General features: G+C 38.2%; 1 protein-coding gene across 1 annotated transcript in view; it reads left to right on the forward strand.

The window, feature by feature from the left end:
* Window positions 1–24,772, forward strand: part of AGPS (alkylglycerone phosphate synthase) — a 106,907-nt gene that overhangs the window by 23,542 nt on the left and 58,593 nt on the right. Inside the window, exons 3-9 of the mRNA XM_072418386.1 lie at window positions 7,060–7,150; window positions 8,229–8,349; window positions 9,425–9,499; window positions 14,021–14,092; window positions 15,507–15,586; window positions 18,168–18,248; window positions 20,733–20,858. Of these exons, the coding sequence (XP_072274487.1) occupies window positions 7,060–7,150; window positions 8,229–8,349; window positions 9,425–9,499; window positions 14,021–14,092; window positions 15,507–15,586; window positions 18,168–18,248; window positions 20,733–20,858 (646 nt within the window). The remainder of the gene's footprint in view (window positions 1–7,059; window positions 7,151–8,228; window positions 8,350–9,424; window positions 9,500–14,020; window positions 14,093–15,506; window positions 15,587–18,167; window positions 18,249–20,732; window positions 20,859–24,772) is intronic.

The following is a 24,772-nucleotide window of genomic DNA, read 5'->3' on the forward strand; positions in this document are numbered from 1 at the left end:
AAGCTAATGTTAAAGTTTCATTTAATTTTTACTGGAAATGACAAAGTTTGCCAATAACAGCTGCTGATTTCTTTGCTTTTGGTAATCATTATAGCACTCTACTGGAGCAGTCTGATTAGCAATCCCCAAGCTACACACACCAGTATGCCTCTCTAGTAAGCAGAATTCTTTCTTTGCTAAATTGGTTTGTTAATTTTACCACAATTGTCAGATTATATCTATCTATATTATATATTTTTACGTGTTGATTGCATTTTAGTGTATTAAATAGAAGTATGCTTTTCTTATAATGTAGCTATTGTAAATATTTATCAAGTTATTTCATACAGTATTCTCCCAAGCCTCTTTTTGCCGGGTGCACCACCCAGCACTTTTCAGTAACCACCTGGCTGTTTTTGGGAGGTTACTAAACAGTTGGGTAACAATACAGGAGTTGCCACCCACCTAAAATTTTTTCCCACCCGGCTTAAATAAATGCTGGGTTTAAAACTGCCATGCATATTGACATAGTTAGATTTGGCTTTGGTCTCGAAGCATTAGCAGCTAATCTAGTAGGTCCTACTGGGATCTGTAGTTGACAACTGCTTGTGTATGCTGGAACTTCTGGTTCCACGCTATCTGAAAGGTTGCATTTTGCACCCTAGTCTCATGTATTCCTGGTGTACCAGACATTGGTTTTTAAACTATATGGTGACTTTTTCTTTGTAATATGAGGTCCTATTTTAAAGGAATGATTGTGAGATATGTGATTCATCAGCAACATTCAGGTGGGCTATATATGATAGTAGCTGTAATGGGCTGCCTATTATCAGTAATTCCTTCCTATCCACCAGTAAGCCTTATCACTTGCTCAGCATGAACAATGGTTGGGATTTTCTGATTCCTATTGCTCAGTCCCACACATCTTAGCCTGATGGTAGCAGAATTTTCCAGTGTTTACCTCTGGCTGCTCAATGCCTGAACCACCCAATAAATAACACACATCTGTTCCTTGCATGCAGAAGTGCCTGGCGCTCAGTAGATAAACCCCAGACAATATTCTTTCTGTCCAGCCCAACCACCCAAGCATCTCTGGGAGCCACAGACAATAGACGCAGTCAGGAGCGAGGCACTGTATATCTTGGCAGACGGGAGCCAGCTCTACACGGCTGATGTTGTATTATTGTGTCTTCATTAATTAATAAGTATGTAGGCAAAACAAGAGGGTTTAAATCAACCATAAGGCTTGTAAGGGAGCTGTGTGTTTAACAGCCATGTCACAGAGGGCCGTGCACTGTTTACTAGGGAGGTATACACAGATAATGTGGAATATGCTGTCTCTAACAGATCATAAAAGAGCACTGATTTAAACATGTTTGGGGCAAGGGAGGAAGGCCTTGTACAATGTCTAACCCAGGCCTGTTAGTTTTCCAGTAAATATTTAAAACAGAAGGTATTTTCACACAAAGTGTTCTTTCTTTCCTGTGCATAAGCTTGGAATAGCAGCAGAATCCGTTTTTATTTCATTAAAGGAATATAACCAAACCCATTAATGAAAAATGTATGTATTATTGCCTGTTGTGCAGCTTAAAGAGGAATTAAACTAAAAAGTCCCTAAAAAAAAAAACAAAAAAAAAAAACAAACAAAAAAATACATTTACCTTCAATCCCATGCGGAGGTGTCTTCCATCGGGTTCCACGTCGTCCCGGCATCCATCCCCAAGCCGGCGCCATCTTTTTCTCTACTTCCTGGTTCTTCTTCCTACGCCAACCGACCCTGGTGCAAGTTCGGGTGACGTAGGAAAAAAAACTGCTTGTTTGAGATCGGCAAACTTTTCTCTTTTCAAGAAAAGACTCCTTCTGCGCATGCCCAAGGTGCTCGGGCATGCTTAGAAGGAGGACCCAAGAGCCTCCTGGGATGCGTGACGTAGGTATCCTGGGAGGCCTTGTGCTCCCAGAATCGGGGCAGTGTTGCACTTTTTTTTTTTTTTTTCTTCCAAACAGAATTTTTACTTCACATAAATGGGTTGTCTACCCTTTTATGTAAAGTGAAGTTTCTGAATTTAGGTACGCTTTAAAGGGACAAGATGCCATTTGCTCTAAAAAGGGCTTAAGGTAGGTATAGATGTAAGGAAATATGCACTCATTAAAAAAATAAATAAATAAAAATGACCTATAGCATGTCTCTTGAAAACCAAAGAAACTGTGCTTGAATGCAGTTGTATACCTTCATCATTCTCCAGGATGAGGTGCTGGCCCCCAGTAGGCACATCTCCACATGGAAATGGCACAGCGCTCAACCCAGACATTTTTTTTTTTTTTTAAGCCGTGAGTGAAGAAATTGTAGACTGGTGGCAGCCCTTGTATTGTGACCCAACTCAATCAGTAACCACCCAAAAACAGCTGGGCGGTCACTGAAAAATGCCGGGTGGTGTGCATGGCTAAATGGACTGTAGCACAACAATGAAACCTGCACTCTTTGCCGCTGTACAATGTTATAGATCCATCTGGTGCAAGATAAACCGACATGTGCTCCACTCTGCATTTCACTCAGTAATTATTATTATTTGTACTATAAAAATAAGCTCTTGTCAAATACATTATGAATTACATTATATATATATATATATATGTTCAGATCTTACAATAAATTTTGTTACAGTTGGCATGTACAATCTCTGCTCAATTGACCAACACTTTGTATAGGAAGGGTCTGCCTACTTTGATACAAATTGAATAAATAGTTAAGGTAGTCAGTTATATTTGGAATATTTGAAGGCGATTGCACAGTTACTTTGTAATAAGCGTGGCCAGCTTTATATAAGAAAGCATGCTTAATTCTTGAGGTTTGTCTCTGGAAAATGCATACGTAAATGAAAAGGGAGAGAAAGATGTCTGGAGACAATTGATGCTGCCTGCTAGTGCTAAAGTATGCTGATTTTTATGAGTCCTAAAATCATCTTTATTGCTCTGTCTGTGCTGGGAAGATTTCCCCTACCCACATTTCCTGCCCTATTATCAGGGGACATGGCATAGAAATTCCTATGCATTTAAAAATCATCATTCTCCCTTAACAGACTATGCCAAATGTACTGAGATTGTCCAATTTGTTTGCGTTTTGCATGTTTTATATGAACCAGAGTGTTGATGCTCTAGGTATGCAATAATATGAGATGCATTCATAATGATTTTGAATGCATAATCTTTTCTGTTTCTATTTTTTTTTATACTCCTTCTCTTACGACTGAAATTTGGATGGTTACAAAACAAAATTGCATTCTCAGAAATTGCTCATTTATGGAAGACTATCCTTCAGCTTAATGTTAATTTGTGCAGAACTGTTAGCATGGGACATGGCTGCTGCTAGGTTAGGATAAAATACTCTTACAATGGTTAGTGTACGTTTGGGGATTAGTTTAGGGGTAAGTGGTAACATAACACATGGCTGAGATCTCTCTTTATCCCTTTTAATTGCTTTGGGATCTTGATTGACCAAGTGGCAAAGCCAACACCGTCCCTTGGGTAAAAAAAAGCAAGTCAAACATTGTCCCACACTGGGAATTATCAGTACAGTAGTACCTTGGTTCAAGTCCACTTTGGAATAAGTCCAATTTAGTATAAGTCCTGTTTGTACATGAAACATTTTGCTTGGTATACAACCTTTGTGCTAGAACTTGTATGGGTCAAAATGAATCATAACACACATCTGAAATCCCAGGATTACCATATTACCTTAGGGGGCCCAGACAGTGGTGCCACTAAAGGTTTGCATGTATTCACGTTTTATTCTGGACTAGAAGTGTTCAATTCAGATTTTTTTCCTCACTTAGCTCCTTTCTCGTCCACCCTCTCCATCACTAATTCTTGTTGCACCACCTTCGTACAGAAGGCAGAGCGGTTTATGACAAGTGGCCAGTATAGTACAGATGTTTAGCAGATTTGTTGTTTTAAGCAGAAGTACTTTGCTGAGACAACGTTCATCAGGCATCAAATACACATTTGATACGGTTGATCATGGAGCAGAAAAATGAGCTGAAAATGCCCCCACTTACTTAGGACAGCTTAAGTAAATAGTGTCTGTGGGAGAGAGTAATATAATATTTTGGCAGACCAGTTATTTTTCTACACTGCTTTAATAAATCTTTTTAGAGCCAGTCCTCTCATGTCTTCTGTATGCAGCACGTAGTTTTGTTATGTGATTGGCCCATCTTCTTAGGTAATTGGAGGACGTTTATCCTTCTGCTATTGTGTCCTGTGCAAATGGTGATTTATGCACATAGGTTGGTATTTAATAGAAGGCTGTTTGTTTTAATGTTTTTTTGTGTAACTTGTCTGTATTTTTTTTTTTCAATTTTTAAAGGATTTAAACATTTTACAGCCTTTCCTTTTGTCTTCAATCATACATTTTTATTGTTTTATTTAGTGTCTATATGTATGTAAGAAGCTACCGTCAATGGTGTTAATTGACAGCTTGGGGAATAAGAGTTTGCCCAAAAACACTTAAGTGAAACTATCAAAAGGAGTCTGTAAGCTTTTATTGCAATAGAAATAATAATGTTCTATACCAGGGTTCCTCCAGAGGTTGCTAGGGGTTCCTTGAGCAATGAGCAGTCTGTGTCTCTCAGGTCAGTTTAACTGACACCAGAGATCTTTTTAGGCATCTGTAAGGGTGGCATTCTTCCCACTTGGCAGCTATGTAATTAGTATTCTTCCCACTGACCAGCACACAAATGTGGATATAGTAATTCTAGCAGGGGGTTCTCTGGAGACCTGAATGTTATTTCAATGGGTTCCACCGTGTTAAATGGAGAGACACTGTTCTATACATTTTCCCCTATATTTAGGTTTATTTATTTATTTTTTTTTTGGTAGGTTGGTATCTGATCAGAAAATAGAGGAACTCTCCCAACTCCCTGCAGGCAATAAGCAGAAATTAAAAAAAATTTTTACTTAATTTTCAATACATGTGACAAGATTTAAAGGGACTGGAAAGGAATCAACACCCCAAGGATCACTTTGAAATGAAGGAAAGAAGGTTACTTTTACGGCAGTATTGTGTCTACAATCCCAAATAAAGCAAATTTTGGACAGATCTTAAACATAAATATTAACATATGAGGGAAGCATTTAATTGTGTATGTTGAAAATGTTGTAAATTGTACAAAAATTGATTTTGAAATTTAATTGAATATTTTGGAAAAAAAAAACCCCTTTTTGAAATATGTCTTGATTTTTAGTAATGACTCCTCCTGAAGAAGTGGGCGTGTTCCACGAAATGCGCGGAGGTTGTCCGAAATTTCAGTTGTTTTGATGTTCGTTTATTGGATCGATGTGGTTTTAATGTTTATAATAAAAAAGGTGTTTTTTACTTAAGATCTGTCAAAATTTGTTTGCTTTATTTGGGATTGTGTAGATACATTACTGCCGTAAAAGTCCCCTTCTTTCCTTCATTTCAAAGTTATATGTCTATATATTGTAATAGGCACTTCTGAGATTATTGGAATCTGCATCGTGGTAGTGTTGATATCTATATAACCCCCAAGAACACTGTGTTTTTAACCTGAAGTAAGGTATAACGTCCCCCTTCTTGAAGAGGAGCTGAGCATTCTTTAGGCAGGGAAGTGTAAAGGGGTCAGCCTTCAGGATGAAATGGTTTTCATCTAAATGCTTAGGTGGCCATTGGCTCCATAGAAATTTGTGTATTCAAACTGGGAATGCATGTCATATCCATCTCCAACCTCATTTGCCATGATGGCATACAACCTCCATGTGGTATTGAGAGGAGGATCTTTTGATGGCTTTTTGATTTTTTATTTTTTTTTTGCCATCTAGACTTTTAAATAGGTTTTGTAGCACATTGCATCCCCACCCCATGCATTTGAATATTACTATATGTACACTATATGAAGCATTAGATTTGAGCTGTTATTTTTTTACTAAAACAAAATATGCCGAAAATTTGTGAAGTCTTGCAACTAGCAAATACTGTGGTGTTTGGAAAATACCAATCATAGCCTTAGAATTCAATCTGAGGCAGTTTTATGTACTATATGACAGATAAGCAGCCTCTTGCTTAGTTACAGGTCCTTTGTAGGTTTGTGTACATTTTTGTATAATTATATATGAGTATGTCATTTATAAACAGGTTACAGTATATTTGTCCACTGAAGGAACCAATAACATTTATTTGGCCTTGGCATAAGATTTTAGTTGTTTTACAGTTGTGTGTTTTTTTTTTTGTTTTTTTTTTTTTGTTTTTTATTTGTGCACACTTCATAAATGTCTTATAGCTTAGTATATAACAGTTTGATCTTTCTAAACTATTATTTATTTAAAAAGAAAGGGGAGCAGCATTTAGTTCCCTTCCATGTCCTAAATAGTCAGTCTACACAAAAGTGAAATCTGAATTTTTGCTGGATACTGGTAAGGTAAACCACCTGACAATTGTATTATCCCCTTGGAATAAATACCCCTCATGGTATTTTAAATATTTAGAAAAGTTGTGGTCCATGCAAAGGTAGATGAAGCTCCCTAAACTCCAAATAGACAGGAGCATGATCACTAAGAAGAGTGTTGTAGAATATGTAATTGCTATGATAATTGGTTGGTAGTCTATGTACTGACATACTGCTCCCGTCATCAATTCCCAGTACATGCTGCGTGCCATAATGGTGCCTCATCAAGGGGCAGCCCACGGCACCCTTTTTTTACACAATGCCCTTAATCTTCCAGGTTAACTGACACTGGGCCTCATTTAATACTAAAGATGTTTTGCTGCAGCATGAATAAAGTACTGTGTGGGGAACTGAGGATTGAAGGAAAGCATTGCAGCCTGAGATTCATTTTTCTATCTATTTTACTTGTCCCACCAGGGGACAAGTGTAAAGTATGTGTGTGTGTTTTTTCTCTCCAAGCTCAATATTGGACTTTTTCTATCATGCATCTACATAAAATTATACCTGATCTCGCTATAAAAACAGCCTCTCAGCTCTGATCCTGTGCCATCACCCTATCATATGCACCATTATCTGAGACTCCTAGACTATTACTACTAGTAATTTTTCCATTTTTCATTTCCAGGTATAAGCTGAGTGGTATGGTGCTCCCATCTTTGCGAGAATGGATGGAAAAGACATTCGGTGCTAGTTTGGATCAGAAAACTACCTCCAGAGTAAGTACAAATGGGGCTGATGTCTTTCAAGCCACAAATGAATAAATGTTTGCTTTAGATGGTTTGTGAATATTTATATGCAGTTTTTTTTCCATAGCTCTTTGTTGAAATGTAATTCTAATTTAAAGGTACAGATGATTCAGGCCAAACTGAGCTTTGCTATCCTGTCAGTCCACGGATTTGTCAGCATTCAGTCTATGTGCCTGTTCAGATTGGCTGTCTCCTGCGCCTGTGAACCTGTACTGTTACACTGCACAAACACGGCTGTCCTATGGAGAAGTCACAGGGGTATTAAGGGGCAGTTGAGGGACGCCTGCAAACTCTATTGCGGTGCTTGGTGATTGTTCTTTGGCTTTCGCCATCAAGTAAATAGCTAGTAAGCCACTTGGGTAGCAGTGTGTCCTTAGTGCTAAATATGCATGAAAGCTAAGACAACTCATTTGTGTATATCGTGTCTGAAGCAAGGACGTATTTCCCATTTTCAGAATTTATTCAGCAGGTTGAATAATCATTATGATTAATAATATATTGTCTATTTTTCTCTGAAGTGCTATGGTTTGCTAGGTTTGGGAGCAGAGCTATAGCAGGGCTGAATGATATGTGAATGTACAGATCTCACTGTCCATTTTTTGTGGGACATCTACTCATCTATGTCCACTTGTAAAAAGAATTTCTAGGTCCGCCCTATATACATTGGGGGGGGGGGGGGGGTAGTACTGACTTTATTATTCACCAAGAGCCATTGAGTTTGCTTGACATATTCAAAAATTCTTGGGACTTTTAAACACATTAAGCACTAAATCTGGGAAGCAGACGGAGACAAAATATTTGCAGGAAATGTGGGAGATTTCGGGACACAGCATATGTAGGAGATAGGATAGCCAGGGATTAAAAAAAAGATGCTGAAGGTCAAATTATATTTTAGTAGTCATGTGGTAAATTATATAGGAAACCACTGGGTGGGCAACTCACCAGCAAACTCTGAGAAAGTTAAATATGAGTTTTTGTGGTCTGACCCTTTTTAATTCCTTACATTCCTATTATTTAAATAAAATTGTAATCACGTTTTTATTGTTAGGCATCTTTAAATGCAAGTGATGCCCCACCAGCCATTTTAAATGAAGGATTTATCCAGGACATAAAAGCCATGGGCATTCCATTTTCCCATGATGTTGAGGATCGGGTTTTCCGCGCTCATGGTAAGATCATATCTTGTCTGAATTGTAAACTTTTTATTTATCACGTGTTTTTTTTTTTTTAATAGGTGTCTTCCTTCAAACTTAGAATTTATATTGAATTCCAGTGTTTACCACGTACCAGTTGTTCCATGCTGTTTTTCAAAATTAAAAGGATAGTTAAGCAGCACTCTGTACAGTATTTGAAAAGTACATATTGCCATTGGTAGAGCAGGCAAATTAGAGGTTAAAACTTTTTTATTTCTTTTCCTGGAGACCAGAATCCCTCTATTACCTCCTCCTTTGTTTCCTTTCGTAATACCCTTTCCCAACGTTAAAAGTCCTCTCCAGATGCCTCCTTAGTTGAAAAGACTGTCATGTCACTCTCCCTATTACCTGTAAGCCCAGCACATTTTTTTTGTCAAAGTATTGCATTTACCCTGTCTGTTTGTTTTAAAAGCAACTAAAATAATCCACTTTATTACACAAGAATCCATACCTCAAAGCTTTTGCAAAGCACCGCACGCACAGGCCATTCACATCTGTACCTTATGGTTTTGGGCAGATTTATTTTTTCTGTATATGAGTGTTGGGTTGCAGTGCCAAATTAAATATCCGTGCATTGCAAATTCCATATACAGTGTGTTACCTTGCATTGTGGAAACACTCATTACTGTTTGTGCTAAAATGGTTTCACATTTACCATTCTTCAATGCAACATGTAAAACTGCATAGGATAAGCATGTTCTATGACATATGTGCCCTGACCACAGGGTGCAGTGGAAATAAAAGGACTGTTTCGGGTATGTCTTCAAAATGTGTTGGTTATAATAAATCATTTCCCTAAAATAGACAACAAAGAGGTCAGATATGCCTAAAAAATTACTCTACACCAAACAAAAATGTTTTTTTTTTTTTGGGTGGGTAAACTGTATGAAGGGGAAAAGCAAAACCTCCTCTAAGTGCCAATATATCAGATCTCTAACATTAAATTCTTTACTACTACACAATATCCTATTTCATATTTTTTATGAGGGGTGGAGCGTGAATGATTAATTTTTGTATTCTAATGTATATGTATAAATGTGTTTGCCTGTAGGTCATTGCCTCCATGAAATGTTTACACTCAGGGAAGGAATGTTTAAAAGAATTCCAGACATCATTGTGTGGCCACGTAAGTATACAGAATATAATTCTTGGTCACTTTAGTAAGGACCTACTCATTGACACCTTGCTTCTGTTGCAAAAGTGTGTATCAGATTGCCCTATGTTCTATATTAAAACAGGAAATGCCCTTCAGAGTGAACGTAGTGATATGTATCCTCTGCATATGTTTGCAAAAGTTTACAGCAGAGTTTTCTTTTTTTATTATAAAGCTACTAGCTGGTTTTAATGAATACCTCCTACTTTTAGAAGGACTTGGGAGGTAGGGAACCTGTTATATGCAGTTTTTATGAATTACACCTCCCACATTCCTATTGCTAGTGGTTTTCTCTTTTTGACTATGTGGGCATGGGAATGAAATCTGCCATAGAGGAGCAATTTGTGGATTTTTCATGCACCTTTAAAAAATTTAATAAGGGTCAGGTAACTTCTCTGTGAGCTGAATCTCATTTCACATACCTCCCAAACTTGGAAATTGGGACGAGAGACACATTAAAGCATAGAGTACAAAGAACACATCTCTACCACTCTCCCATTTTGTAGACAAAAATAATTACTTTGTTCAGAAAAAGGGATTGACCCTCCCAATCGGAGTCAGTTCAGAGGTTTAGCTTTAATCATTTGTATAGAAGTCTGAGTGTTGGCATTATCATAAATTCAAGAAGAACTATAGTTCTAGTGCATTATAAAGTTTCTACATCTATTTATATATTTTTATGTGACAAAGTCCACAGTTTATGTTCTTGAATTGAAGTAGATTTACATTACTTTATTAGTCTAGTAGGAGGATGGCTGAGGATTCATTTGCAGTTAATGACTCCTCCCACGCATACCTCGATTATCCGTATAAGGAGAAATAATAAACTTTCCTATAATCTGAAAGGTATCTAAAATAAGCCATGTTGGTTTATGAGGTTTATAATACCTAATGGTACTTTATCATTCCTATTCTACCCCATGTATTGTGTGGTACTTCCCCTTCCTCGTTGTAAGCTCTTTTGGGCAGGGTTCTCTCCTCATCCTGTGTCACTGTCATTATCTGTCTGTCATTTGCAACCCCTATTCAATGTACAGTTTATTACTGTTTAATACTGTTTATTATTAATAAAAATATTAACTTCTGATCTAAAAGATTCTAAGTGACAAATGAATAGCCAGATAAAAAGGAAGTTGTTTAACATTCTGATGTGTTTATTTCTCTACAAGATTATATAAGTGGCACTTGCATGCTTAAAAAAAAAAAAAAAAAGGAAGGAAATTTGGTGGAAAACCTTCATATCCCACTCATACCTTTTATACTTAATACTGTTTGCCAGTTTTTTATGCACTAAAATAATCATTTCATGTAAAGATATTTCCATTTATTTGTTTGTGACATTTTCATATTCATTTGCTGTAGTTCAGCATTTTTTGGAACTAAGCAGACCCATGGAGAAAATGGTAAATGTACAAAATTGCACTATACAAATAACCAGCGACCAGAAAGTTCTAGACAGAATAGTGACACTTTTTTTTCCTTTAGCCAGATAGTTGCTTAGGGTACTCAGCACATATATTTATTTCCTCTTAGTGTGTATACATTTCCTGGCATATAAAGATTTTTTTTTTTAATTTGAATAGGAAAGTGTTTGTGAAGAACCAATATCTCTAAACCAATGCACTGTACTGTCATTCTGGCACAGTTACCATGGAGATGGGTTAAACAAGCTGCCAATCAAAGGCTGATTTTCGTTCTGGACCAATCTGTGCTGAAAGCCTGGGGCCAGGTTGTGCTTTCCAGCATGGGTTCTCTGATTGCATGACTTCCTAAAGTAAATGTCATACCCTTTGGAAGCCAAGACTGTTCACATATATAGAGGTTTCTTGCAGTGAATGTTTACAGTTTTGCCCAATAAAAATGCATACTTGTCAAACTTTTTCTTTGTTGTTCATAGTGTTTAGATTTCTTTTACATTTTTTCTCTATTTTAGCCCCCAAATAAATCAGTAGCAATAAACATTTTTTTTTATTGAAAAGCAGTGTGTTACTATATACAAGGTGCTCTGATTGCCCATGTGAAATGGACTGTTTTCTAGCCATGTTTCTCTAGTGATTAGGCAGCGCCAATTAGGCAGGTTTAAGATTCAAAGTGGCAATTAACAGTGTGGATATTTCAGGCTGCACAACACTAATGGTTAAATATTATTAAACACACCATTATCACTATTGCTATTTAATTGCATGTAGGTTAACTTTGCAAATAGCTCAAGGCCCACTCAGAATAGCCAAATTAGTCATTGTACATTAATTAAACAGAATAAAGATGGTTAAATATTAGCTGTTGTAATTGTATTGCTGTTTTATGCAATTACGCTTGAAACGACTAATTCCTTAAATCCAAATGAAGCACTTGCAGGGAGATTGTGTAGCACCCTTTATGGTGGCTGTCTGGAATTGAATTTAGTTCAGCTTACCTAAAACAGAATGTAGCTTATTACAGCATGCAGAACTGGACATAAGTAGATCTCTTTGTGTTCCAATGGAGATTTTTCTGACCTCATCTAAACCACCTAGCTTGAAACTAACTTTTGTTTCTCCCTAATTTAAATAATTATTTTCATATTAGGAAAAGAGAGCAATCCTTAATGAGACCCTTCCACTTTGCCTATTAAGGACACAGTGACCGGGTCTCTTGTAAAAAGTGTAATATAGGTACAAGTATGGCTCAGGAATCCCAAAGGGCACAATATGGCGGAGGGTGATTGAGCAAATCTCACGTAGCAAGGCTGAGGTTCCAGCAACCAGATCCTGGAATTGGCGAGGTATACATAAGGCTTGCAGCAAATAGCAGGGCAAGGTTGGAACCAGGAACTATGCTGCTCATTGCCTGAAATCCCCTTCAGCTGTGAAGTGCAGGGAATGGTAAGAAAGGCACATCTTTGCACGGCTAAAGGGAGGCTGAAGATGCTGCAGGCTGCTGGACAGATGATCTGCTGGACAAATGATCTGGTTACAGCCGCTAGGCCCAAACATTGCATTCTGGGAGGCTGTAACACACATCTTTACACCTGGGAGTATTGGGTATTCAGGGTTCCCACTGAACAATGGACTGGCAAGCAAAGGGTATGAGTGTGTGTAAAGGGAGTATCAAGACAACCTGTCACTTTGCCCAAAAAATGCTGAACTAAAAATAAAACCTTGAAATATGCAAGGACATGGCTTACATTTTTAAGGATTTTACTTTTTTTTTTTTTTTTTTTTACTTTACTTTTAATCTAGGCATGACTATAGTTATAGTCAGGCCAATTAAATAAACCTTCCTACTTAGAAATTTGGAGACACTAGTTTCTGTGCTTGCAAGTTTGAGTATTTCATTCTGTTCTTTCCTGTTTTTCTGACATAAAGTTTCTCAGAATTATGGTACCGCAGTTGGTTGTTGCCTGGTCTCCCTTTTTAGGGTCCATTTACACTGTAATGGCTGTTGTGGTCATTCATGTTACCAGAACATTCAATAATTTATTGTAGATATTGCACCATATAATATACTATCTGGTCAGAAGTCCCTAAGCCTGTGGTGGCAGTGTTATGATCTGGGAATGCTTCAGTTGGTCGGGTCGGAGTTCAGAATTTGGTCAGCTTAATATGACCAGGTTGTTCCATCAGTGTTTTTTACCGTAGAGTCCAGACCTTATCCCTATTGAGAATCTTAGGCGCGTGTTAGAGAATGCTTAACCAGGCATTAAACTCTATCATCAATACAACATGTTGTTGAAAAATGTATACAACTCTGGATGGAAATAAATGTTGTGAATGTTGTGTTAGGCTTATTAAAAGTATACCATGGTAAATGTGTCCTGTAAATAAAGCTAAAGGTAGTCTAATAAAATAAACCATGTGACTTTTTGGGGACAGTGTATATCTACAATGAGCCACAAGACACAGATGCAAATACACATGCACACGTGTGTGTTCTATTGTTCTGTGCTGAATACAATCAGTTTGTGTGTATGTTGAGGTAGTTTGACAGTCCATTCATTTTGACTGGGATGCCCAAACTTCAATTCTCAAAAAACTTGCTATGGTATGAAAAGCCCCCAAGTCAGCTCTACTACTTTTTCACCATGATGCAAGAACTCTTTAATGGATGCGAGTACTATTGAACCTAGTATATGCTTCATTTTGCTTTCTCTTTAACCCCTACACTGTCAGTTCAGTGAGTTGAGCTGAATGCTTTTAGCAGCTGCATGGCATACCATGATCAGATTTCTTTGTGCGCCAATTAGAAATAGTACTTTACAGTACAGATCATTTAATGTTAATTACAGAAGGGGACTACAATGTCCTCCCCAGAATGGGAAGAAGATTTATGGCTGGTGGCAGCCTCTGTATTGTGACCCAACTTTTCAATACCAACCCAACGCAAGCATCAAATATTGACTTTTTTGCCAATGAAATACAAATTCTTTAGCCCTAAGGGGGACATAGTTGTTGGTTGATATGAGTTGGTAATAAGTGAAGATTTATGCAACAGTTTGTGTTTTAACTTTTTCAGAATGCCATGAAGATGTAGTTCGGATCGTGGACCTGGCCTGCAAACATAACGTGTGCATTATTCCTTTTGGAGGTAAATTTTCTGACCATCATGGTTATAATCTCCTTTTTCCTCTTAGCAAGTTCTATTTTTCCTTTTGTTTGCTACATAGGCCAGTAAAACAGCCTAATTTTTCCACATGATCAGGTTGCGATTTCAGGTGCTAACAGGTTGTATTCATCAAGGGAAATGAGTGCCTGTAGACAGTGTAGGTGTTAGAGAATACTGTGACCATTGAATTTGAGATGTAGTAAGGCAACCTGTACTGAGCACTATGTACAATGCATCTGTTGTCCATCTGAAAATGCTTTTTGACAGACTGTCATGGTGGTCCACTTTCTTCAGTACCTTCTGATACTCTGATTTAAAATCTGCTGCTCAGGTGTTCTTACTGTACTTGCACTTTTGATATTAAGAGTGGTGGACTAAAAACTAGACTGTATGCAAATATCTGTTTTTTTTAGCATTTGTTCCAAATGTTTCTGTGTTTTCTGTTTGGCTGTAGTACTCCCTTCCATAGCTATATTTACTAATCGGTTGTAGCTCGACTAGACATATTTTAGATGTATGGAGTGCTGCAGAGCAGAAGCCTGTGTCCATGGGGCTTGGCACTAAAGACTCATTGGTCCATCTGAAAGTTAAATGTTGATGGCAGCTTTATTACAAGGCAATTGTAATAAGAGTTTTTAAGAGAGTTTTAATCTTTATTGAATTTAGGACATTCTCAGAAATTATATGCAGAGGAAGCAGAGAAACGTATAACTAAAACGTTTAACAAATGAATAATGCCAATGTATTTGGTCATTTAAATATTACCGGATAAAGATATTAAAATATTAATGACCAATATCAAACCTGTGTGACTTTCTTAACCTCCGAAACATTTGCTATAGATTTCTTATTACTAACTCTATAGAGACTGTTCACCTTCAAAGGGCCAGAGTTGTTTTCTGACCTTGTAAACTACACCCTTTGTTTACTGCTGTCTGTATGAGAAACTGAAAATTTGTGTGCGGATCCTGGCACTTTAAGACTGGAGCTGGGCAGCTGTGTTACAAAGATGGCCCGCAGAGTGGACCACATTGTGGTTAGTACAGGAGAGGCATGAGGTTCAGCAAAGATAACGTGACTGGTATTGATATATTAAAAAGTTATTTGATCTACATGTGCACCTCTGGGATTCCTAGATCTTTCATGTCCACATCTTGTTCTCCATTTCCTGGTCAGTGTTCTCCCCAGCCTATTTTAGCTGGCGCACCCACCCACTCACCCAGCACTTTTCAGTAACCACCCGGCTGTTTTTGGGTGGTAACTAAAGAGTTGGGTCACAATACAGGGGCTGCCACGTGGCTTAAAAACATTTCTGGGTTGGACACGGCTGGTTATTGGTGTCTTGATATTTGTAATAAAAAAAACTTTTGTTATAATTACATGCTTTGTTCTGCAGGTGGGACAAGTGTATCTAATGCATTGGAGTGTCCTGAAGATGAGAAAAGGACCATCGTCTCATTAGATACTTCACAGATGGTAAGTGAAATAGAACTATGAATCACTTGCCTGTTAGTAAATGTGTTACATAATATCAGAAGTTTATCAAGATAAATAAAAATGTTAATAAACACTTAATGCTTCATCTATACTGGTGTTATATAAACTTATTACATTTTCTAGCAAACATATTATTCTGTCTGATGGCCCATGCTTTTTATTTAATTGCTAAATGTCTCCTTGATTTGCAGTATCCTTGATTTTCACTGATAAATTACTGTTTTTAGTTAATTGTTCTGAAGGCATATTTGCACAAAGTAATTGTATTTAAATAGATATCTCTTCTGTGAACATAATTTGGAGAGCGCTCACAAGATTCGCAAAGCCTTAGGCACTGTGTTAAGGGAATTTATTTTGGAAGGGCTAAAGTTGGGGGGGGGGGGACCTCTGTCATTTAAAATGTTTGTAACCTTTACCAATTCATTTCTTCTATTTGCTCCCTTTGTATATTTATTATACTGTTTAAAGTGTTTTATTATATTCTGGTATATTCCTGTATTGCAGCACTGCATGTTTTTTTATTTTTCATGCAGGAGATGGTGACCAGGGAGATGTTTTGTGTATCCTAGTTTGATAATGCCACTCTGCTACTCCTATATAGTGTGTGTGTGTGTGTGTGTGTGTAAAGGCCTGGCAGAGCATTAAAAAGGAGGAAACCCAGCATCTGGTGATGTCCATGAGTTCAAGACTACAGGCTGTCATTGCCAGCAAATGGTTTTCAACCAAGTATTAAAAATGAACATTTTATTTTCAGCTTTTTAATGTGTCCAATTACTTTTGAGCCCCAGAAATGAAGTGAGTGTGTTAAAAAAAGGCTTTAGTTCCTCATATTTTTATGCAATCTTTTTGTTCAACCCACTTAATTAAAGTCTGCAGTTCAACTGTATCTGAGTTGTTGCATTACAAGTTTTTTGTGGTAATGTACAGAACCAAAATTAGAAAAAAGTTGTCTCTGTCCAAATATTTATGGATCTAACTGTATATGTATGTATGTATGTATGTATGTACAATAGTTTTGTCACCTGAGGGTAGTATGTGTGTTACTGTCAGAATCATTGGTTGAAATCAAGACCAAAGAAATTCATAGATAGTAAGCTGTAACATTGATTATACTTTTAAGAATCTACGATCAGGCAGTTCAGTTGATGTCCCTTCTGCAAAAATCCCTCCTACCTGCTTGATTGCTCCAGGTATCTGTCAAAAAGCTTAGCTTTGCATGCACAGCTTCAGCTTTGGTTTCTAACATACCTAGCAATCCTGGAATTCCCATGTGTGGGAATGAAAAAACGCAGTTACGTAATCCCTGCCCAGCCAATCTAGAAGGTGGAAGATTGTCCTACACTAAGAGAAGAAAGGAGAAGATGGCAGAGCGATGTAAAGGAATGGGAACAGGTGAGTATTTCGGGTTTAGTTCTGCTTTAAGGTAGGTTCCCTCCTTAAACGATGCACTATGGTGCTGTAAACAGAGAAACAAGTAGGCCGTTCTGTATGGCAGACGACATTGTATAATTTTTTAGCATAGAACAGTCTATTTCTTGGAGGCAATATGTAAACATATGAGAAAAAATCTGTACTATAGGCTAAGGACTAAGGACTGCAATTTTCTTTTTAAAATCTGCAAGAAAGACCTATCTTGGGCCATAATAAACTCTAACTTCCGAATTGAATACAGCTTTTAGCCTTTTATATTTAGTGTAAAGTGAATGCAGATGATTGTTAACATCTTATCCCTTAGGTGATATAGGCCAGGTCATAGCAAGTTCATCTATTTGTGGATTCAGGAAATCACATAGACCAGAACAAGGTCAATAAACAGTATAAAACTGCACAGTGAGGTATTGACTGGAGTTTTAATAGTAAATTCAAGCATTTTGGCGACTGCATAAAGGTCCTGGCATTCTTTTCTCATCATATTTGATCAATCTACTACACTATTGATAAGCTGCCTCAGGATTCCTTGAAAACTGTTATGGTTCTGAGATATGTTTTTCCTGTACAGTATGAGTAGAAATTGGATCAGTCTGTATGGAGAAAAAGACCTTCCTTTGCTACCTCATATAAACCTTCGGTGATCTGTCTGGTATAACTTTTCAAAGCTCTTCTTGCTTGCCTTTATTAGAAGATTCCGTATTCTTGTTAATAGGACTGATGCAAACAGGCAGCAACCTAGGCAGTGAGTGGAGGATAGTGCTCCAGGGACTTCATGGTGCTTGGATATTCTAGGTACACAGCCATGTAATGGTTGTATTGGGTGATGGAGTTAGGAACTTAGCTGCAAAGAACTTGTAACAGCCACCGGAGCACCTAGAATTCAAATTGTTGTATGGTTATATAAATGTCTATTGGGTTATGTTCAGACTGTCTGCAAGATTTCAATGTATTTGCTGCTTCCTCACACCAGTGAACCACTGGCTCAGGTGGCCCCTCCTTTCACAAAGGTTTGGGGTACAGATCCACTTTTATCCACATAACATGAAATTCTGTCAGTAAGGTACAAGGTGGTATTTTATATAAATTTACACTTTCTTTAAATGTGTTGTTTTGTTTTGTGTCTCCACAGAACAGAATCCTCTGGATAGATGAGAAGAACCTTACTGCTCATGTGGAGTCTGGTATTACTGGTCAGGATTTAGAAAGACAGGTATGTGAATTTGGGATGATAATCTAGACCAGCGGTCGCCAACCGGTCTGCGAGAAAATTTTGGTGGTCCGCGGCGCTGGCCAGCGGGGTCAGGAGAGGGACCCGCTGGCGCAGTGCACAGGCCAGACCCCCGGATTACGTCCCCCATACAAATCCCAGGCTCAGAGAGTTAGGCAGGCTTTGTCCCTGAACACAACCCGCCCACTCTACCATCGCAGGTTTAAATCTGCTCCACTGAGGAGGTTTCTACCCCTTTGATTGACACCCAGCTCCCCTGCATGCACGGTAAGGAGCCGGTAATTTTAGTGGTCCGCGGGACTGAAAAGGTTGGCGACCAATGATCCCTAGATTGTGCATCTCTTCTAAAATATAGCTGGCCTTTTGTGGTAATGAAGATCTGTACGTCATATAGAGTAGCAGTCGCCAACTGATGGTCCGGAGAAACATTTTGGTGGTCCGGAGAAGGACCCAACTGGGGGGTTTGCACTTGCCAGAGCAGCGGACCATGTTTACCGCACGGATCGCAGGCTCAGAGAAGTGGGCAGGTTGTGTCTCTGTCTCACAGGCTTCTTCTGGCATTATGACATAACTATGGGGGAAGTTTCTTCCCCTTTGAGTGACACCTGGCTCCCCGCATGCACGGTCTGGAGCCGGTAAAATTAGTGGCCTGTAGGTCCGAAAAAGTTGGTGACCACGGATATAGAGCTTTATAAGTGTCACTTTGTAGAATAGTGGTATCCACACAATAATTGTATTTTATTTGAAGATTGGGTGGAAAGCTATGACCCTAATATTTTATCACAATCTTTTTCCGGAATTAGCAGAACTCCAGTTTGATTGTCACTATTTTCTGTGTTAGCACAGCTATATCATAACATTTATCCCTGAAATTCTACCAATGAACAACATATGTTACGTTAATATAATTTATTCATTTCATCAACTTCACTTTTTAAAGCTTAAGCTGTTAACGGTAACATGTTTTAGATTTGGCTTCCCAGAAACCTCTATTTCCTCCTCGTCTCAGACACCCTGATTGAAACTATTAATATCGTCCTTCTAAACGAAACAGTCATTACAAACTCCACGTTCTGCACTTACAAAAGCCTGTGTAAAGGAATACAACCATTCCGGACACTTTTTTTACATCTTTTATTGACATCTTACCAGAGTGGAAATTCTCGGTTAACCAAAATGGATTACATCTGATTGATAGCCTGGTACACCATAAACCCCAGCTTCACAGATGGTTGAGTCTGTACCGTTTAATGCAAGACTGCTGAGCTTTGAAAATAATTTCTCTGGGACTGCACGCTTTTGTTGCAATTTAAGGGCATCTATTCCAACTCAGGTGCTGTACAGATGGCAAAGCCGAGCTAATATAGAAAAATGAGGAACAAGTGACTATTTAATGTACAGGAATGCATGATCTGCATCACTAATAGATGGTGCTGTTGCATACAGGAAACCCATCCAGATGGTTGTACATTAAAACACATCAGTCCTTGAGAGAATTAAGTGTAGGCAATTTGCTCACATTATTGAAAGGCTGCTGCAGATCACATTAGAGGAAAGGGAACAAGAGATTAACGACTTTATTTATTGGGGTGATTTAGATGAAGTTAGCGGTATTTTTCCAAAACCAAATCTTGTGTTTGCTTATTCTTTGAGAATATATTTGTTAATGTTCAGATTTGTTTTGTTAAGAAATAATTCACTTGCCAAAAGTCATCAGCTGCTGCTATGAAGTCCTGTATAGTTATGTATGACTAGATATTACGTTGTATTTATTTTAGTTATTTGTACAAAAATGATTTGGAAATTTTGGAGCAGGACTAACACACATTTTACTATGAAACAAGGATCAAGAACATGAGAACGTGACCCCAAACTAGCAGGAGAAATGTTCAAAACTAACCTTTATAAAGTGTTTTTTTACAGAAAGAGTAGTTGATGCTGTGAACAGACTTTCAGCAGAAGTAGCAAGTCATTCAACTTGTATTATATTCTAAATATGTAAAGCAAGCATTCTGTTTATCTGGTCTTGTTAGTAAATGCACAATTAAAGGTAATTTTATATAAAACCTATTTTTTTCTTTCTAGTTTGAAGGGAACAGGTAAGAGTTAGAACTTCAGAAATGGGTGCCCCCCAGTGAGTAGATTCCCCTTATGTCTGGTCCTCTCAGTGGGCCTGATTTATTAAAGCTCTCCAGGACTGGAGGAACATGGGTGATCCAGCAAACCTGGAATGGATTTCTTTAAAAAAAAAAAACAAAAAAAAACAAAAAAATTATATATATGTATGTGTGTGTGTGTGTGTGTATATGTATATGTATATATCTATATAAACCTTTCAGCGATTTCCTCACAAGTCCAATTATTATTTACTTAGTATTATTTTCTGCACATATTAATGTGTATATGTGTATACAAACTCTCTATACTTTTAAGTGAAGTTGTTAATCTCTATGTGATCTCTTTCAGCTTGGGGAAAGCGGGTACTGCACAGGCCATGAGCCTGATTCCATGGAATTCAGCACACTGGGGGGCTGGGTAGCCACACGGGCATCGGGCATGAAGAAGAACATCTATGGAAACATTGAAGATCTGGTAATGTTGTTCTTCTGTTCTTCCTTTCTCACGCAATGTTTCTTAAATGTGGTAAGATCATCTGGAGGATATAATACACAGCGTTTCCTTCCTCTGTGATTATTTTTTCCATGTCTAATGATGAAATCCCATTTCCATGCAGACCTCTGCATTATGTATAGCTGATAATAAAATCAATGCAGTCATATACATATTAACAACCTTCTGTCTTCTCTTTGGAATTTTTATTGTCCATTGATACAGAAATTCAATATTTGCATATTTGGGAATTTGCAATATTTGCCATTGTACTTTGCGTCTTTATATTGAACCTGTGCTATATTTGGGGTAATTATATTGAACTTTGGTGTTGGTCTTCCCGGTAGAATTTCCCCCCTTTCTGTTCACTCCCTTACTGGTCTGTACAGCCACCAAGAGTAAAGGAAAGTCCTGTATATGAGTTATACCTATACTTAAGTAATACTTATAAATTAGTTAATCATATGCTGCTCTATACTCCTTTTTTTTCCTTTTACTCCCATTGCTAAACACATACTAACAGACGGGGTGGAGGACAGGTACATGTGGCATTTATATGGGAAATTAAAACAGACTTGTTGCTTTGACACAAATAACTATTTGTATGCAAAATATACTTGATATGGAGATCATTGCTTTCAGTCCTTATCCTCTTAAGCTCATTGCGGAGTATGTCTGATGCAGTCCAAATCAAGTCGTGTTGTCAATGTGTAAAAGTAAATTGCATAGTGTATGTGAGGGTCGCAGAAACTAGAATACAAATGATGTTGGGAAAATGAATATAAATGTGAATTATGCAACCCTAATATATATATTTATTTAATTTAATTGTTTACTTTAAAGCTCAGTTTACCCCAATTGAACAAGGGCAAATTGTCAAAGTAATCAGGATAATAATTATTAAGAAACCGTATATATAAAAATTGCAAATAAAATGATAAATAGAATACCTTTTTTGTCGACCAAATGTTGCTTGCACACTGCACTACATCTCAGTCCAGTGGGCTGAATTCAGCGTTTTTTTTTTTTTTTAATGGTATGCAAAATAAATATTTTGATGTATTTGATGGTTGCCTGCAGTTCAGTTTGAACATTTATTGAGATCTACATTTTTAGTTGATATACACTGTTTAGTTTGTAAACAATGAAATGGCGTTTTGCAATGTAAAGTACTGTACAGTGCTTGTCTTTGCATACTCCCATGTGTCAGATGTGCTGTTGTGGCTGGATATCTACACACTGCTTTCAGTCTACGTGTTGTTTTATTTGCTTTCCAAGAAGCTGAGGACATAAGGGCACACAGTGGAGTCAGACACATTACACTACAGCAGCACTTTACTTTAAGTTGCTCTCGAAGGATTTTGTCATGTCTACCGTCATTTTTCATTTTTCCTGCATCTTGGCTGTTAAAAATGGCCCACCAAATATAGCTGCATAAACTGCTTTGGTTGTATATTTGTAAACCTCTAGTGAGTAGAAGTTCAATATAATATAACATTCGTAGCCCTAACATAAAATAGTCCCTAGTTTGGTTGACTGCTGCATATAATTTTAGACAGATTAGAGACATTCTTTGGTAACAGTTTTTTATATTTAACAGAAGGTTCCAGTAATATTGAGAGTCACTCCAGAAATGTCATGGCAGCATTTGTCTTATTTTGCTGAGTGCAATACTGTACCAGTGCCAGCCACATAGATGCATAGACATCCACGGGCTGCATGTATATGGCATGGGCAATCCATCCATGCAGTACCCCATTCAACCAACACAGTAAATGAAGATTATTATTATTAATAATAAACAGGATTTATATAGCACCAACATATTACGCAGCGCTGTACATAAGATAGGGGTAGCAGATGACAGTTACAGTGACACAGGCCGAGAAGAGGACCCTGCCCCCAAGAGCTTACAATCTAGGTGTTGGGAGAAGTTTTACACAATAGAAGGGGAGATGTGGAGGGATGGGTAGTATTGAGAGTTTTAGGAGACAGAAGAAGACGGGTAGGCAAGTCTGAAAAAGTGTGGTTTAAATGCTCTTTTAAATAAATGGAACGTAGGAGAAAGCCGAATGGGAGGAGGAAGACCATTCCAGAGAATAGGGGCAGCTCTGGCTAAGTCTTGGAGCCATGTGCATGATGAGGTTCTGAGTGAGGAAGTCATTAGTAGGTAGTTGGAGGAGTGAAGTGAGTGGCTAGGGGAGTATTTTTCTATCAGGTCAGAAAGGTGGGTTGGACAGGAGCTGTGCAGGGATTTGAAGGCAAAGCACTGGAGCTTGAATTTGGTTCTCAGGTGAAATGGAAGCCAATGAAGGGAACTACAGAGAGATGTAGCAAAAGAGCAGTGGTGGGAAGGATGGATGAGTCTGGCTGCAGCATTCATAATAGATTGTAGAGGAGAGAGTCGGGTTAGTGGATAACTAGAGAGGAGGAGGTTACAGTAGTCTAGACGAGAGATAAGAGCATGTACAAGGAGTTTGGTGGTCTCTGGGGACAAGCAGGGGCAGATTTTGGTGATTTTGCGTAGGTGAAAGTGACAGGACCTGGAAATGTTCTGATAATGAGAAGTAAACGAGAGAGCAGAACCAAAGGTGATGCCAAGACAACATGCCTGAGAGGAGGGACGAATACCATGGTTATTAACCGTTAGGAATATGTCGGGGGGAGATTTGGAAATTGGAAAGGGGGGGGGGAGGGATGTCAGACATCCATGATGAGATTGCTGATGGCCAGCATGAGACCTTGTCCAGGTCAGGGGTGGACAGAGTGTCATCAGCATACAGATGGTACTGTAAGCCATAGGAGGAGATAAGGCTACAGAGTGAGGAGGTGTACAGAGAGAAGAGAACCAGTCCAAGGACTGACTCTTGGGGAACACCAATAGGTAGGAGAGTTGGAGAGGAAGAAGTCCTGTTGAAAGAAACTTGAAAGGAGTGGTCAGACAGGTAGGAGGCAAGCCAAGAGAGATCAGTGTCACTGATACCAATGGAGCTCAAGATTTGAATTAGGAAGGGATGGTCAAGAGGTCAGAGGGAATTGGGTCAAGCGGACAGGTAGTAGATGGAGATGATGAGAGAAGAGAGGAGACTTTGTTCACGGTAACAGGGCTGAGGGAGGTCAGTGATGATTTACAGGTGGAAGGGGTGGATATGGTTGGGGTGACCCAGTGAGCTGAGACATCATGTCTGATTTTGTCAATTTTATCTCTAAAGTAAGTAGCAGTGTCTTGGGCGGTGAAGGTTGTTGTGGGGGGAGCAGGTGTGGGATTTAGGAGGGAGTTAATTGTTGAGAAGAGGGTGCATGGGTTTGAAGCGAGAGGAAATGACAACGTAGAAATAATTTTGCTTGGTGATAGTGAGTGATAGTGAGTTAAGTGATGTAGTCTGGCTTTGTAGTCCATGAAGTCAGCACTGAGGCCAGATTTCCTCCACTGGCGCTCAGCTGCATGAACAGTTTTGGAAAGTGTTATGGTTGCTATATTTTATGATGTATTGTATCTAAAGGTTTGCCATTATGTTATGGTGGTTCAGGACAAGTGCATGTCTCCTATAGCAGGCAAGTTTGCCTTTGAGTGGACAGAAATCACTACTGTATGAACAAGGATTGTAGTCTTTCGCTTGCACTTTTTTAGTTGCCCTTTGAGATGCAAAGTCATCTCACATGGTCAAAAACAGCATGTGTTTTCAGGAAGGTTATATAGAAAGAAAAGGAATCTGCAGGATCACAGTGCTAAAAAATCCATGCTGCAATTATCTGTTTAATCCAAAACATTTAATTGGGATGTTTTGAGGAATTTCAAATGCCCATATGAAGTTGTCTTTTCCTAAATTTCTATTATGAAAACATAGATTAGATTGTGTTTTCTGTGAACAAGAAGTGTAGTCCTTTCTTTTTTG

This window comes from Pyxicephalus adspersus, chromosome 7 (genome assembly GCF_032062135.1).
Source record: "Pyxicephalus adspersus chromosome 7, UCB_Pads_2.0, whole genome shotgun sequence".
NCBI lineage: Eukaryota > Metazoa > Chordata > Amphibia > Anura > Pyxicephalidae > Pyxicephalus > Pyxicephalus adspersus.